Below are 17491 nucleotides of genomic sequence, written 5' to 3' on the forward strand. Positions count from 1 at the left end.
TGTTCAAGGATGATGTAAACTCATCGCTAATGATCATATTTGTTCCTTTTTTTTAATTGAAATGTTGACCATGTAAGGTATTGAATATTTTAGTAAGGTAGTGCTTTATTGTATTGAAGAACGTCTCAACAGGACTGAGGCAATTTAGTTGATAATTGTTGTTGCACAGATTAAGAATAGCCACTCAAACTTTTTTTTATTGCAGTTTATTGTCACATTTGACCCAGCTGCAACAGGGCCCGATTGGAGTTGGGCCAAGCATGGAAACACCCCCTCCCCCCTTTTTTTCTTCTTTCTTCATTGAGAGTTAGTAGTTGTATATAGATTTAGTGCCTATCATATGAGCCACAATGATGCATACAATGATATACGTAAAGAATCTGAAATATCAACAAGTACCATATATGACGTGATTAATGTACTCATGAAGAGAGAAACACAAGATCCCTCACAGGTCAAAAAACCGCTAAAAGCCTTATGGCCTGTCCACACTATCGGGCATGCCCGACGGGCACTTCCAGCTGTTTATACTTTCTCTCGCTTCTGAAGCAGTGTTACCACACAATTGCATCGTTCTGGCTCCATACTCAGTCGGTCTGTGTAGTGGGACGGGTTATGGGAACAGTGTTTGCCCGTCGGGCAGTGCCCGCTAGTGTGGACAGGGCTTTACATAACAACACCACAAGGCTCCCTTTGCGATTTCCAAATTACAGGGAGATCATATCTCTCAGCCCAATTCATCGCTAACGAGCATGGTGAATAGTACCTCAATTAAGTACCTCCACTTGCTGAGCAGTCCCTGTAGACATGAACTCAGATCTGTGAGATACGACGAGAGGTACTCACGGGTTGATTTTCAAATCTTAGAGGACCGCTATATGTTACCTCGTTTCAATAAGTTACTTGCGTAACCTTGAAGTATGAACACAGTACAAGTTTATCAGATCAAATTACATTCACCATTCATAAAAACTGAAACAGGAAAAATGAAATAAAATGGAGGGATGCTGAAACGCACTTGTTAAATTTAATTTAATAACTGAAGGTTAAACATATCAAAGAGCAATTATATACGAGACAAACTAAAATTAATTACTCAGAGGGAATTACAGCTCAATGGCATTCAAATAAACCAGGTTACAACAAAGTTCAAAGGATGGGGGCTGTCACCCTTTCTGAGTCCACACACACAACACTAGATAACAGATGTGCTCAAAAGTTGAGCCGAGAAGCTGTACATTCCGTCCTGTATTCGGGTTTTGTTGGGAAAGAAAGATAAGTTATACAATTACCACAAATACAGAACTGACTTACTAAAGTTTACATGAACACAAGAAACTTCCAGATAATTCCTAAGTTCGTTGTCAAAAATAAACTCCAGATATAATACTGTGGAATGTCAGAGGGTGTAAGGTTGTAGAAGAGAACGAGACCGGTTTTTCCCGCCGGAGGGAGACGCCAACCTTCCCTCCGGCGGGAAAAACCGGTCTCGTTCTCTTCTACAGTCTTACATACGCATCTAACATCCTACAGAGGGTAAACAATTACCCTTCTTGTCCACTCTCCCGGACTCTTGACCTCTCCTAATTGCTTCACTGGCGAGGGGTACAAACAAGATCTAATAACGCTTTCAACTATCACCATATGTGATATGTGCAATACATTCACTAAGAGTTATTTCATATATGAAAATGAATTATTATAACTAAAACAGTACTCTAGACTTCATGCTAGAATCATAGTATACATCAGGCATAATAATGTAAGAGAGTCATTCTCGAATAGATGGGGTTCTTTCACCCTTATTATAGCATGCGATATAGACGTACACATTTCTAATTTCTTACTAGATAGACGATACTAATAACTCTACAATAAGAGATAGGTAGCATGGAAACAAGTGAATACAAAAAAGAATCAGAAAAAATTATTGTGTGAGGAATTTCTCACAGCCAACACTACGTGATGTTAGAAGCAACATCGATGACTGCTTATGACGTAGGCTATAATTTAGACATGAAAGTTTAGTTTTCCCAAATGCTAACTGGTCGAAGCTTTCTCCCCATAGCTTGATATATGCATTTCTGTTGATACCTTAGGATATGTACCACGAATGTGAACTCAATATCCATATGCAAATTCTTTCAGTGACACACTACCCATAGCATAATCCGAAGAAGTAATTTGCCCTACAAAGCTAGAAGGTTCTCTTCTTAACCCTCCTACTCTGGTAACGCCTTCGCAAGCTACATTAAACTATGTCACTGCCTATCGCAGGAGGTACTGCAGGCATTGGATTGGAATCCATACAGATTTTTCAGCCTTAGAAACAAAACCTGAATTGAGTAAATTGTTTCATTTCTTCGTGCATCGAACAGTCGACTCCTGAGTTCGAGAACAGCCGAATCTGGCATTTAAAAGCAGAAACACTTTTTTAAAAATTTTTATATATATTTTTTTAAGTTCCCGTAATCTCGGTAATATTATACTGTAATCTTTGACGAAATTGTGAGCTAAGTCAGTGCAGAACTTAAAGAGGCAGTTTCACAACACCTGTGCACAGGTGATACCAATAAGAACAAGAACAAATGTGCTGCCATTAACTGTCATAAGCAGATACACAGGAGATGCACTAAATGTAATTTTGGCTAATGTAGATAAGACTTCATTATCTCTGACATTGCACAGGATTCACTGAAGAAAAATGAAGTACTTGACATACAAAAACTACACGAAAGACAAAAACGAAAACCTTTAACTGCTGAATACAGCATTACAAAAAAAAGAAATGTTATGCTACTGTATATTTGGAAGAGAAGAAACATGAAATCATTAAAAACCCACCCACTAAAAACTGAGGCGCCGTTGGAAAGGAAGCACACTTCTACTACAACTAAAACGTCACCACTTGCGTCCTGTCAAAAGGGGGCCAAATCCACCTTTTTTCTTATTGAGTTCATCACTTAGACATATTTGCCTTTTAGATATTAATATCCAAATGGCTTCGTCAGGTGAGTTTTGGGTAGACATTAGCTTCAAATTGACTTTTCCTACAGTATTTTGTTTGGTTATCAAGACTGTACCGTTACATTTTGTCGGTTAATTGGAGGCCTGATTAACCTCAGAACCGATTATGTTCTCGTATGGTGGCCATCTTGGAATGCTGTCGCGCATGCGCACCGTCATAGGGGAGCTTTTGGTAAAAAAGTGGTTTCCTTTACGGGGGCGAAGTGTCACTGCCCACTAGGTTAGGTTAGGTACGTTAGGTCACTATGGTTCCTCTTATAATAGATTTCGGTATTTCCAAGTAGCCCAATAGCTCCGCACGGACTCTACGGAACGGTTCCGCGAGGACGAAAGTCGTTAGGGAGCCATATGTTCGAGAAGGGATTGGCTAAGGGAATTTAGGCAATTCTGTATATCAGCTCCACGTCTGTTTTTACCTTTTAGGGTGGTGATTTCCACACTCTTAGGGGTTCTGGACAACGGAATGTCCCGTCGCCGTGTTTAGTACTGGTCCCGGGGTGGGGTTGGGTACCCATACGTTGACAAGTCGTTGCACTTGGCGGACAGGATATGAACCGTTCCGAACGGACGTATATATATATACCCGTGCTCCGTCTTGTGAAGATCGCGTGTGGAAACCCCTTGTTGGAAGGACTTCAGGGGTTAATTACAGGTCAATTACACCCGAGCGCCAAAAATTAAAGGTAGATTCATAAATAGCGACCAAAAAAAGCAACCATAAAAGGTTAAGTTAGAAGGCAGTCGCCGCCGCAGAGCTACTGCATAGTTTTACAGAAATTTATTATAAAAATAACCATACTAACCTAATATACCCCAACCATACCTAACCTAACCTAGTGGGCTGGAAGCTCTCTGTTGGGTGAGTCGGTAGAGCCGCGGACTGTCACTCGATGGAGTTCAATTCCCCGGCCGGCTGGTGAAGAGCTAGAGGAATTTATTTCCGGTGATAGAAATTCATTTCTCGCTACAATGTGGTTCGGATTCCACAGTAAGCTGTAGGTCCCGTTGCTAAGTAACCAATAGGTTCTCAGCCACGTAAAATAAGTCTGATCCTTCGGGCCAGCCCTAGGAGAGCTGTTAATCAGCTCGGTGGTCTGGCAAAACTAAGGTATACTTAACTTTTTTAACCCCCTGGTGAAGGAAAATTTTCTTTTACTGAAAGTTCCCCTCTAACGCTGCACATGCGTGATAGCATTGCAGGATGGCCGCCACACAAAAGAATGATCATTCTGAGGGTAATTGCAGGTTACTTACAGTCGACGGACAAAAAATCCACCACACAAAAGAATGATCTTTCTGAGGGTAATTGCAGGTTACTTACAGTCGACGGACAAAAAATCCACCACACAAAAGAATGATCTTTCTGAGGGTAATTACAGGTTAGTTACAGTCGACGGACAAAAAATCCACCACACAAAAGAATGATCATTCTGAGGGTAATTGCAGGTTACTTACAGTCGACGGACAAAAAATCCACCACACAAAAGAATGATCATTCTGAGGGTAATTGCAGGTTACTTACAGTCGACGGACAAAAAATCCACCACAAAAAAGAATGATCTTTCTGAGGGTAATTGCAGGTTACTTACAGTCGACGGACAAAAAATCCACCACACAAAAAATGATCATTCTGAGGGTAATTACAGGTTAGTTACAGTCGACGGACAAAAATCCACCACACAAAGAATGATCATTCTGAGGGTAATTGCAGGTTACTTACAGTCGACGGACAAAAAATCCACCACACAAAAGAATGATCATTCTGAGGGTAATTGCAGGTTACTTACAGTCGACGGACAAAAAATCCACCACACAAAAGAATGATCTTTCTGAGGGTAATTGCAGGTTACTTACAGTCGACGGACAAAAATCCACCACACAAAAGAATGATCATTCTGAGGGTAATTACAGGTTACTTACAGTCGACGGACAAAAATCCACCACACAAAAAATGATCATTCTGAGGGTAATTACAGGTTACTTACAGTCGACGGACAAAAAAATCCACCACACAAAAGAATGATCTTTCTGAGGGTAATTACAGGTTACTTACAGTCGACGGACAAAAATCCACCACACAAAAGAATGATCATTCTGAGGGTAATTGCAGGTTACTTACAGTCGACGGACAAAAATCCACCACACAAAAAAATGATCATTCTGAGGGTAATTACAGGTTACTTACAGTCGACGGACAAAAATCCACCACACAAAAGAATGATCATTCTGAGGGTAATTACAGGTTACTTACAGTCGACGGACAAAAAATCCACCACACAAAAGAATGATCATTCTGAGGGTAATTACAGGTTACTTACAGTCGACGGACAAAAAATCCACCACACAAAAAAATGATCATTCTGAGGGTAATTACAGGTTACTTACAGTCGACGGACAAAAAATCCACCACACAAAAGAATGATCTTTCTGAGGGTAATTACAGGTTACTTACAATCGACGGACAAAAAAATCCACCACACAAAAGAATGATCATTCTGAGGGTAATTGCAGGTTACTTACAGTCGACGGACAAAAATCCACCACACAAAAATGATCATTCTGAGGGTAATTACAGGTTAGTTCAGTCGACGGACAAAAAATCCACCACACAAAGAATGATCTTTCTGAGGGTAATTACAGGTTACTTACAGTCGACGGACAAAAAATCCACCACAAAAAAATGATCATTCTGAGGGTAATTGCAGGTTACTTACAGTCGACGGACAAAAAATCCACCACACAAAAACATGATCTTTCTGAGGGTAATTGCAGGTTACTTACAGTCGACGGACAAAAAATCCACCACACAAAAAATGATCTTTCTGAGGGTAATTACAGGTTACTTACAGTCGACGGACAAAAAATCCACCACACAAAAGAATGATCATTCTGAGGGTAATTGCAGGTTACTTACAGTCGACGGACAAAAAATAACAGTGATACTGTAGGAAAAGTCAATTTCCAAGGTAATACCTGATGCGGAGCTAATTAACCTATTCCATCTCGTTCAGAGTAAGCATAGCATTTCAAATTGTCAAGTGATCGCATACCCTTAGTGGTTTGAAATGTACTAACCTAATCATAGCCTAAGTTGTTCCGACACGATATACAAACCGTCGGTCCTTTACATTAGGAATTACTTTCGGCGAAGGTGGGAATGACCACTGAACTGGAACGAGGTGGGTAGGCAGTTAACTACCGTCTGGGAGGCAGGGGCACCGCCTGCCCGGATGTAAACATTCTAATTTGCTTTCGGCCGTCGTGCGCTGCGGGCTAGGTGTCTCGCTCTCAGCCCTGACCGCCTTTAAGCTGTTTTTGGTGGAATCTTTCTTGTTTTTGGTTGTTATTATCAACATGAATGTGGACAAACCCCGTTAGCCCTCCTACCCCCAGTGTGTGTGTCCGGGGGTGGGAGGGAAGAACTGTAATACTTCTCGTTCCAGTGCGGATATGGACCCACATGCCCTCTGCCCCACCTGCAGAGGATGTGTGTGTTCATGTGCTTCTCCTTGTGCCGAGTGTTGTTCCTGGTCTGCCAAGCGGTGGGCGAAGTTTGAGGGGAGGAGACAGTACCGAAGGAAGCCCGCCAAGGCGTTGTCTGAGGGTTATGATGCCCCCGACAACTCCCTTGGTGGCTGACTTGTCGGGATCGCTTCTCCCTCCCGGCACGCTTCCACTTCTTGCTGCCTCTCCCTCGGGTGAGGACTCCCCTCCCCTTCCTCATTCTTTTCGTTGGGTGATGAAGGCCGCTGTGGAGCAGACAATCAGGACATCCTCGCTGGGGCCTCTCCTCGCTCCGGGTGTGAATTTTTTCCCCCGGCCAAGTGTGGGCCGGCAGCATTTCACAGCTGAAGCGGAGAGAAGCTTCTCTCGGCAAAGGAAGACGAGGAAGTCCGCGACTTGCTGAACAGTAACTCCAACCGGAGAGATACCCCGTCCATGCAATAAGACAAACCCAATGCTTGTGATTGCCTTAATATCACCGACTGAAGTTCTTCCTAGCCTACTTTGCATGAACTGACACTTCCTCATCCATGCAAAGGGACCCAGAAGTCTGACAGTTGATCCCACATTTCTTACAACCCGATCATTTTGTCGGAGGCAGTTTTCCCTTCCTTGCTCTATCGACCAGGAAGGGAAGACAAGGTGTGGTGAACTCCAGTCAGTTCATAGAGACTCACTCAGATTCCTCCCTCCAACCAGAGTCTTCCTAATGTAAAGGACCGACGGTTTGTATATCGTGTGGAACAAATCAGTTTTTTGAAAGTAAATTGTATTTTTCCTAACTATACAAACCTGAGGTCCTTTACATTACATTTTATGCCCACCTCATGCCACCCCTCAATCTGAACCTGGGCAAAAGGCAAATTGGAATGTTTACATCTGGGCAGGCAGGTATTCCCAGCCTACCTGATGGTAGTTACTACCTAACTACCTTGTTCAAGAGTTTTAACGGCTGTGTCCAACTTCACCATAAGTAATTCCTAATGTAAAGGACCTCAGGTTTGTATGGTTAGAAAAAATACAATTAACTTTCAAAAATTTTGATATTGAAACAGATAAAATCCAATGTTGGAAAATGGTGCTCATCATGTCAGAGAGAGAGACGCACATAAGTAATTCTGACGTGTCTGCAAATAGGCTATACTCGTTTGACACATGACACTTGATGAACAGTCCACCTGACCCTCCTCCTGAATGCCCAGAATGCAAAGTGTTGATAACAGTCAAACATGTGTTGTGCGACTGTCCAAAATATAATCAGCAGAGAGTATCAACCTTTGGAAACAAATCGATAGGGGGAAATTTTGTCGTAATCTTATACATTTTCAGTAATCCCAATTTTAACATTCACGAAGAAGAGTAACTTAATAGGCAAAATATAAAACTAAGTAAATAATGAAAATGCAGAGGCCCATAGGGTGTTTAATGAAAAAAAATTTATGTAATTTATTCTAAATTTTAATTTTTAAGTCTTTTTGAATTTTATTTTTATTTTAATCTTTAAATTTTTTTTGCTTGCATGGAAACGAGCGAATGTATTTATTGTACGCATGTGTTTCAGTGTAAAAGCATGTTCATTATACAGCTTTTTCTTTTAAACTACATTGTCATTCATTCATCATCACGCGAATGACCAATTTGGTCCCAGTTCTAGGCCTATGGCCTAGACTTGGTGCTTCATCCTAATCCTTCGGGCGAGCCCAATGAGAGCTGATAGTCAGCTCAGTGGTCTGGTTAAACTATCTTATCTTAATAATAATAATAGTGATAAAGGATGTTGCCTACAAGTCTTTGTACACCTTTTTTCCTTTACACTTTTTGTGAATCAGCAGTCAACTTGGGTACATGCTGAACATGTTCACTGGAAAAGTGGGAGAAGTCTAGAAGTATGTGCACACTTGAAAATGAGAAAAATCAAAATGTTGATTAACTGAAATTGCCATAAAGCTTTTAAGTGTGTTATGAAATTATCAAGTGGCTAGAGAAAGTAACAGTGAAGAAAGACTGCACTTGTGTTTTTCATTTAGAAATTTGGAAAGGAGATCGGACAGGTTGAGTACTGGAAGTTGTTACAAACGATAAAATGAGAACATAGAAAATGTTGAATACAATCTACATTAGCCAATAAATATTTAAAGTATTACTAATTTGTCCTTCACATTCCATGAAGGGAAAACCACAGCAACCAATTATCATTCAACTGTTTTCACAACTGAGTTTGGTCGGGATGAGAAAGCAATTTGTCATATGTAAGCCAAAAAATCCTGTAAATAAGGGACTAGCAAAGGCTCACATAGCTTTTACGGGTTTCTTTTACATACAAAATTATTCCAAATAAAAAATTTACCTTTAACATTTATTTAATGGAAAATGTTGATATTTTACATTACCCAAATGTTTGGAGTGAATTAATAAAGGGTCTGCGATTGTTTCTTCTTCACCAGATCCCAAAAAGGAGAGACGGCGCAGGACAGAATTGCTGCAGTTCTACGGTGGAGGAAAAGAGGATACGCCTTATGACATAAATTCCAAGCATTTTAATCATGATATGTATATTCAGAAAGTTATCAAGGTTAGTATTTGTAATTTTTGGGATGTCTAGGCTGTTATTTTTTGGGGGGGGGATAGATTACCCCTCTACTCTAAAGTATTACAGTAGTTTTTATACAAGTAACTTACCAAGTAACTACTGTACATAGATTTGAAAATTCGCGGTAGCGTTCCAGTGTTTTGGTGACTACTAACGAGCCCAATTCGTTTCTGCCAGTTGACAGCTTAACATGGTTGTTGACTTCAGCTTTCATTTGTCGTAGTATAATTCGCCGGATGGTTTTCTTCATCGTTTTTGGTGAAGTATTCCGTGTCTTGGTAGCGACTGCGCTAATTGTATTAGCTTATTTAGCTTAGATTTGTGTTTTCCATGATAATGTCTGACTGGTTCAGCTAGCAGTAGGTTTTGCAGCAAAGGCTGTAATACCAAACTCACTCCTATCAATTACGACTCTCATACCATTTGTTTCAATGTAGAGGACAAACTTGCTCTTCAGTCTTGACTTGTGACGAATGCAAAGAATGGGATCAGGGGAAGTGGAAGACTTTAACTAGTTACTTAAATAAACTTGAGAGTAACAGACGTAGGAGAGCGGCAGCGAGGCCGAAGCTAAGAATTCAGTTAGTCAGGGTTCTCCTATTTTGCATGCTCTTCCAACTCCTACATATGCATTTTCCCTTATCACCAGTCCTCCGACTTTACCTGTGACCCCTTTATCCAACTTCCAAACTTCCGAACCCAGAATTCAGGATGAGTTTTGCGGTACTCAGTGGTTCGTTGAACAACAAACCACAGTACTGTAGTGGCATTTGTCGATAAACAAGAGAGAATCGTTTTTTCCTTCATATGTCGACATTTGCAGGTACTGGAGTGTTCTATAGTGCACTTGACATCTCAGTTAGCCAGATGCATCCCCGATGAGGATGTATTGGTAAGCAAGCGTGGCCTCAGGTTTGAGTGATCGGAACGGAATGTGCTGCTCCTTTGAAGATTCACGAAGAGACTGCTCGACGTGAGAAATCCCCACTGTCTCTCTGTTGCCTCCCCGCACAAGTCGGTAGTTTTTTCTCGCTCCTTCATACCAGACCCAGGGACTGCTTTGGCAAGGCATGCTGTCTTTTTGGGAAACTTGATATCTACATTTTTCCCTCTGTATTGGTCTGTTTCGCTAGGAGTTCTGAAGCATTGCTCACCCTGAGTTACAGACAAATGCCGGAAGACTTCGCCTCTCGCCCGACCTGATAGCCGAGGCATCAAGAAAGTTCTGCTTGACCCAACCTCCTGTAGCAGCTACGCAAGAAACAGTTCTTCGGGCAGTACATCCCGGTGTGTTCGGGACTGGGAGACCTTACAGCTTCCATTGCAAGCATAGGCTTTCTCGCCGAGCTGCAGCGGATATAGCTGGATATCTCTTGAAGTCCTCTGCAACACTCCCAGGGACTGGAGCCGTCTTCGCTGGTGGGTGTTGTTGCGGAACTTCTTCTCGGGTCAGAGTCGCTCTTCAAGTCTAGACTTCCTAGTCTTCTCCGCCAAGGGTTGCTTCTCTCGCTCTCATTTGTGAAGAACGTAGGCCCTTGCAACCTAGTCTTCTATCTAAAGTAGCCTTCTTCTCCTCAGTCGAGATTTAGCTACGGATGAGAAGCTTCCTCAGTCTTGCTGTCCCAGGGAACTGTTCCCTGGGTGGCATGTGACTCTCGTTTAGGGTTCCTGTCCTATGCTGCACGTGCCCTTACGGGAGTCGTCGGATAGAGATGTGCCCTCTTAGGACCATCTCTCATCTTGCTCCGGCCTTGGCATAGAAGATGGAAGAACAGGTGAAGGGGATCAATACCCTGACTCTTTCTTGGATGTCGTAGGTGGACTCCAAATCCTTCGGCATCTATTGTCCCATCCTTGTGTCTTGGATCTTAGGGTTTGAGCACACAGGACAGCAGACAGAATCCCCCTTTAAACCTTCTTCTCGAGGCGGCTTCGGCCTTGAAGGAGTTTGGAATTCGGGAAGTCAGCGCTAGGTCATGGCAGACGAGTTCCGCCCTGTCCAGCTCCCAATTGCATTCATGCGATCGGCTCGGCTCGACCCACTTGTCTACGGCTCTGCTTGCTTGTCCCCACCCCAGCCCCTGATGGCATTCGCATGACTGGCTTGACTCACACTTCCCCGCTTGCCTCCCAGTCCACTGCTTACCACCCAGCCCTGATCGTGTTCTCTTGATCAGCTCGGCTCTGTCCCACTCAGTTCTTCCAAATCAGGTTCTCAACACTGTTCGAGTGAACTTTCTGCTCTTCCCAGGGAGTTCGGCTGCCGGAGTGTGCTTTCAGGGTCGGTCTGGATCATCTCGTAGTTTAGCCGAGGAGGGTTTCTTGGGGTCTGTCAAGGTCTCCCTCCAGGGAGAGAGGTACAGGAGTTTCACGCTTCGGAAGCATCGAGGGCCTTCCTCTTCAAGTTGCAATCACCCTCATTCCTCAGAGAACTTCGTGAGTATCTCCGGAACTGGACCGCGACTCCCCCTATGAATAACCTTCATCATTCATAACCCTTGCAGTTTCCTAAGGGACAGGGAGTTTTGATGGGGCTGTTGTGGCCATTGCTTACGAGAGCTTTCTTGACCAGTTGAATACCTTTTCTTCGGACAAGGAGTTCATTCAGGTTGAGACACCAAGCTCCTCCCCTGCCTTGACAGAGTAAGATTCTTCTTGCCTTGGAGGGGTCTTGCTGACTGCAGGTTGTTCTGACTCTGCTTCGTACAGACTGGGATCTCTCTCTCTGCTTCTCCTTGCCGTGAAGGGTATTCTCTTCTGCAACGAGAGGCAACGATCCTGGAGGACACCTTGATTTCCTCCAGGCAGTCTCTTAATGGATTAACGATCCTTCCTTTATTTAAGGCTTTCTCTTCTCGGATGCAACCATTCCTTTAGCTTACACTGCCTTCTGGAGACTGGTCCTGTTTTGGGGGATGGGTCTTCCTACACCAGGTGGTAACCTGTGGGCAGTTCTGGTGCTAAGATGAAGGACTTTGTCATAATTCAGATCTCTAGTTTTGTAAGGCCTGAGTCAACTCAACCCTTAGGAACTGACCTTTACTCAGTTCTGCCTTTCACTTTCAGAGATTTGCCAGAGACCTCGGTAGTCAAGGAACGTGCCAGGGCACTGCCTTGTCCTTTGGACAATGGCCAAGACCCTTGGGTCTTCTTCATCTTGGCTCGACCCAAGGGTCAAGCCATCCCTCCTCAACTCCTAAAGAAGTCCCAGGCTTTGGAAAGAGATCGCATAAATACACAACCCTCTTCTTCCCTTCTGGGAAAGTGTGCATACTTGTCTCTTTCCAACTTCTTTTCCGTATGGAAGGAGGGCAGAAGGAAAGAGAGGAAAAAGTATTGTCCATACAGGAGCTCTCCTGCTGTAGATGCTTGGATGAAGTGATACTTGTCAAGTCTCTGGACCTTACAATGACATTGCGGAGACCTGGGATTGGATTCCTTCAGAAGTATCTACTTCCCTTGGGATCTCGGCAATTCTTTTCATCAAACTTCTGTCCCACCTCCTCTCCTGTGCCCATGATTTGGGAAATGCCAGCTTGGCTAGAGCTAATCAACTTGGTATCCTGTCATCTTGTAGAAGCTTCCCCACGGGTCAGCTTTGCCTTGATTCTCGTCATGTAGAATGAAGGAGGTCTGCTTCCAGTCCTCTATCCTTCTTTTCCCTTTGAAGGATGGGAAAAGATTTAGGCTAATGCTTGACTGACAAGGAACTTGCAAATATGCTTGCATATTCTCCTCGCATCATACATCTACTCACCAATACACAGATCGAGGAATAGGTACACGCGCCTATAAGACTGTTGTCTGTAAGGTGTGTGATCGAGACAATAAGTACCCTCTCATCAACATCCTGAAACTCAAGGCAGCCTTTTGACCTTCCGTGAATTTTAGGATGGGGTTTGCGACACTCGGTGGTTTTGTCGGAATGGAACCCCAGGGACTGCCTGTAATTCCTAATGTAAAGGACCTCAGGTTTGTATAGTTAGGAAAAATACAACTTACTTTTAAAAGTTGTGATTTTCTCTGGTTAGAGCCACTCTTCTTCAGGTCGTGGACTTCCTCATCTCCTTGGTTGCTTCTCTCCGATTCAGTTGTGAAAGACATCGGCCCTATCCGGCCTAGTCTTCCATCTGAAAGTAGCCTTTTTCTCCTCAGTTGAGTTTTAGATACTGATGAGAAGCTTCTATTGGTCTTGCCGTCCCAGGAGCCTAAGGTCCCTGGGTGGGATGTGACTCTTTTTTAGGGTTCCTGTCTCGTGCTTTGCACGCGCCCTTGTGAGAGTCGTCAGACAGAGATCTGCCTCTCAAGACCATCTCTCGTCTCACTCCGGCGGCCTTGGCGTAGAGGATGGACGATCTTCATGGACCTACAGTGGATGGAAATCAATGCCTTGACTCCGTCTCAGATGTCATAGCAGACTCTGAATCCGTCGGCGTCTGTTGCCAGGTTTGGGTCCTTCTCCTAGTTCCTCGGTGGGCGAGCGGGTTCTGTTCTCAGCTACCACTCTGTTGGCCGCAAGTTCGAATCTCTGACCGGTCATTGAAGAATAAGAGGAATTTATTTCTGGTGATAGAAATTAATTTCTCGCTATAATGTGGTTCGGATTCCGCAATAAGCTGTAGGTCCCATTGCTAGGTAACCAATTGGTTCTTAGCCAAGTAAAATAAATCTAATCCTTTGGGCCAGCCCTAGGAGAGCTGTTAATCAGCTCAGTGGTCTGGTTAAACTAAGATATACTTAACTTTTCTTCTTTATCTCCTCCTCCTTGAACTTTGTATTCAATGACCCAGGTCAATCGTTACTTTGCCCTGCTAGGGTGCTGTGGTACTTTCCGAAAAGGCTCGACATCCCTAACCTGGATGTCATTGACTTTTTCACTAGTACTGACTCTTCCAAGGAAGAAGTTCCTAAGGGCACATCTTTCTTCTGGCTTCATGAGGCAATCGGAAGGATGTACTCTACAGCTGGCAACAACGACACCTGTACACTCTGCCCGAGAGCTCACGAAGTCAATGGCCTGTTCCATCCCTTGCATTCGGAAGATTCTGTCGGTCTGGAAGCAAGATGTTATCTCATTAGACCACATTTGTGTCTTCTACCTTCGGGCCCACAGGCCCTTGGAACCTTTTTTCCTTGGTCCTGTGGTGGCTGCTCAACAAGTTGTGTTTTCTTACCTGGCTCCTTTAAGAGAACAGGTAGCATCTTACCTAAGGCGTATGGTTCCGGAAGTGAGAAGAATTCCAAGAGTGACTGGCCTCTCCTCCTCCTCCTCCCTCGTCCTACTTCTTCTCTTCCTTCGGGCTGAGAATGGGATTCGAACCGACACTTGCTGGAGCTGGCACCTGATGCGGTAAGTCTACACATCGAGCACCCGTTCTGTTTTGCTCTCTAAAATCATAGAAGCAATCCAGCTCCTTTCTCTAGCAAGGGGAGGAAGGAGATCTTGGCAATAAAGGAAACCCTTTTTCGGGTCTTTACCTTACTGCCTCCGACTCTTGAGATCCTTCCCATGTGTTATGATTCCTCACTCATTCGAAAAGGTCCAGATGTCTGACATTTGATCTCGCATTTTCTATACTCCGATCAATATGTCAGAGGCGCAGTGATCCTCCTCGCTCTTTCGACCAGGAGTAACCCAGGTGTGCAGAACTCCAGTCAGTTCAGGGACACTCACTCAGATTCCTCCCCCCAACCAGTGAGTCTTCCTAATGTAAAGGACCAATGGTTTGTATATCATGTAGGAACAAATCACAGGTTTTTAAAGTAAATTGTATTTTTCGTAACTATACTAACCTGAGGTCTTTTGCATTAAATTTTTATGCCAACCTCATGCCTCTCCTCAACCAGAAACCTGGGCTGAAAGGCAAACTGGAATGTTTACATCCAGGCAGGTGGGTATTCCTTCCTATTGGACAGCAGTTACTGCCTAACCACCTTGTTTAAGAATTTAACAGTCGTTTCCAGCTTTGCCGTAAGTAATTCCTAACGTAAAGGACCTCAGGTTTGTATAGTTAGGAAAAATACAATTTACTTTAAAAAATTGTGATTCTATTATAAAAATGTCATTTTTTAAACCAGAATTCCCTATTAATGGCTTAGTCTCACAATGAGTAAATTATATTTCTTTCTTTCCAGGAAAGCAGTTTAAAGCAGCTTTTAGAACGTGAAAGTCAACTAGTATTAGAGATACAAAGTCTAGACTCTGATTGCCAGACATTAGTTTATGATCATTATGATAAATTTATCGCTGCAGCTGATATTGTTCGCAAGGTAAGGTTCCTGGCTGTTTTATCATTTTCTCATTTTTGAAATCTGATGTATAAGGAGGTTTCCAAATTGCATTTGTTCCTACACAATATAGAAACCCTCAGTCCTTTACATAAGGAATTACTTTCAGCAAAGTTGGAACCGCCGTTAAACTTTTGAACGAGGTGGTTAGGCAGTTAACTTTCAAGATAGGCAGTTATAAGCATTTTTAGAGGCAGAGTTCTAAGTATTCACAGATTTTAACTATTGTGGGGATCTGGAACGCATCCCTTGCGAATACCGGGGGTTTACTGTACACACCTTTGGGTCCTTTGCATCCGTAATTCCATCAAACATGAACATTTCACCCACACTTTCTGCGCCAACATTGGTTCTCCACCCTACTTTCACTCTCCTCAAAGCTCTTGGCAATTGCACGTCCTCCATTGCATACACCTCCACTCCAGAAACCATCTTCAAACTTACTTGTCCATCCTCCTCCACATGCAACTTCACACTCATTTCACTCCCCATTCATATCCCTATCATTTCATGTTCTGTGTACACTTTTAGCATATTTTCTTCATAAATGCATACCCTAGCAACATATACCTCTCATTCACTCTATTAACAATGTAAAAATCCTCCTCCTCCAACCTTACTCCTGCAACTGTACCCAACTCAACAAACCTTGCCGGCACCTTTACTTTCCAGTCCTCCTATCCCTGTTACATATCCAGCACATTCTTCCCTCTGTGCTACACTCTCTTTTATTTTCTCATACGCCTTTCTGAAAACCACATTTTTTCAGACACGATATACAAACCATCGGTCTTTTACATTAGGAATAGCTTACGGCGAAGCTGGACACAGCCGTTAAACTCTTGATCAGGGTGGTTAGGCAGTAACTACTGCCAGGGCTGTAGTAGCAAAACCCTTTATAAAAGGTCTTTAATAACCTGCCATACCTAGGAACCTTCTTAATGCTTTCAAATTAGTGGGAGCTGGGTAATCAATTATTGCCTTTATTTTACCTGCCTGCATGTGCAGTCCATCTTCGCTAATTACATGACCCAAGTATTCTAAGGATTTCATCATGAATTGACATTTCTTTGATTTTATTTTTAGTCCTGCAATTCTTAATCTCTCTAGGACCATTTCTAATGTTCTGAGGTGACTTTCTAAGTCTTTGCTGAAAACGATTACATCGTCCAAGTATACTGCAACATTTTCTATATCTCCTAGAATTTGTAAAATTAATCTGACAAATGTTAATGGGGCTGATGTGAGTCCAGATGCCATTACTTCAAACTGTAAATGTTCTTTATGTGTGCTGAAGGCTGTGAACGGTTTCGATTCTTCATCTAGAGGTACTTGCCAACATCCACTAAGCAAATCTGAGGTTGAAAATATTTTAGCCCCTCCTAATTGAGCTAACATATCTTGAATTATCGGCATTCTATCTGGAAGTGTGTTTGAATTTAACTTCTTGCAATCTATTACAAGTCTCCAACTACCATCCTTCTTTGGAACAAGTAACAATGGGGAATTATATAGAGATTTAGAAGGGATAACTACTCCATCTGTTTTCATTTCCTCTATCAAATTATCAACAATGGGTCTCTGGCTTATTGGTAATCTGTTATTAGGAATGAAAAATGGCTTGGCTCCATCATCTAACAAAATTCTCTGTTGTAGAACATTTGTTCTTCCTAGTTTATCTCCTTCTATAACTATTACATTTCTGTATTTCTCTAACACTTGAAGTAAGCTGTGTCTGTTTTCTGGAAAATCTGTTTTATTTACTTCTGGATTTATTTGAGAGTTTTGGCCATTCATAGAGAAAAATGCTTTTTCTTCTACTGTTAGTAAAGGATTGTTAACAGGAATCCCTATGCAAAAGACAATGCCTGAGTATAGTGTTAGTCTGTTATCCGAATAATTTTGGACATAAACTTCGCAGTTATCGCCATTCATGTGGACAAGTGAAGTATCCATTCTGACAAAATCTAGCAATTCTTCATTCAATAATAGAACATCCTTATCCTTTACATCCTCTTTTGATCTCAAACATATTTTTGTTAAACATCTTGGATTCAAAGCTACTGCTCTGTTGAGTATAAA

The 17491-nt window shown here is 42.6% G+C and overlaps 1 protein-coding gene across 5 annotated transcripts in view; it reads left to right on the forward strand.

Annotated features, from left to right (window-relative positions):
* Vps51 (vacuolar protein sorting 51) overlaps nt 1-17491 on the forward strand; it is a 68520-nt gene that overhangs the window by 983 nt on the left and 50046 nt on the right. For 3 of the 5 annotated variants that reach the window (XM_067126432.1, XM_067126435.1, XM_067126436.1), the window contains exons 2-3: nt 8976-9103; nt 15257-15391. In XM_067126432.1, coding sequence (XP_066982533.1) covers nt 8976-9103; nt 15257-15391 — 263 coding nt within the window. Of the gene's footprint in view, nt 1-2853; nt 3012-3145; nt 4263-8975; nt 9104-15256; nt 15392-17491 lie in introns of those variants that run through there. The other 2 variants (XM_067126434.1, XM_067126433.1) reach the window with 2 other exon arrangements.

This window comes from Macrobrachium rosenbergii, chromosome 24 (genome assembly GCF_040412425.1).
Source record: "Macrobrachium rosenbergii isolate ZJJX-2024 chromosome 24, ASM4041242v1, whole genome shotgun sequence".
NCBI lineage: Eukaryota > Metazoa > Arthropoda > Malacostraca > Decapoda > Palaemonidae > Macrobrachium > Macrobrachium rosenbergii.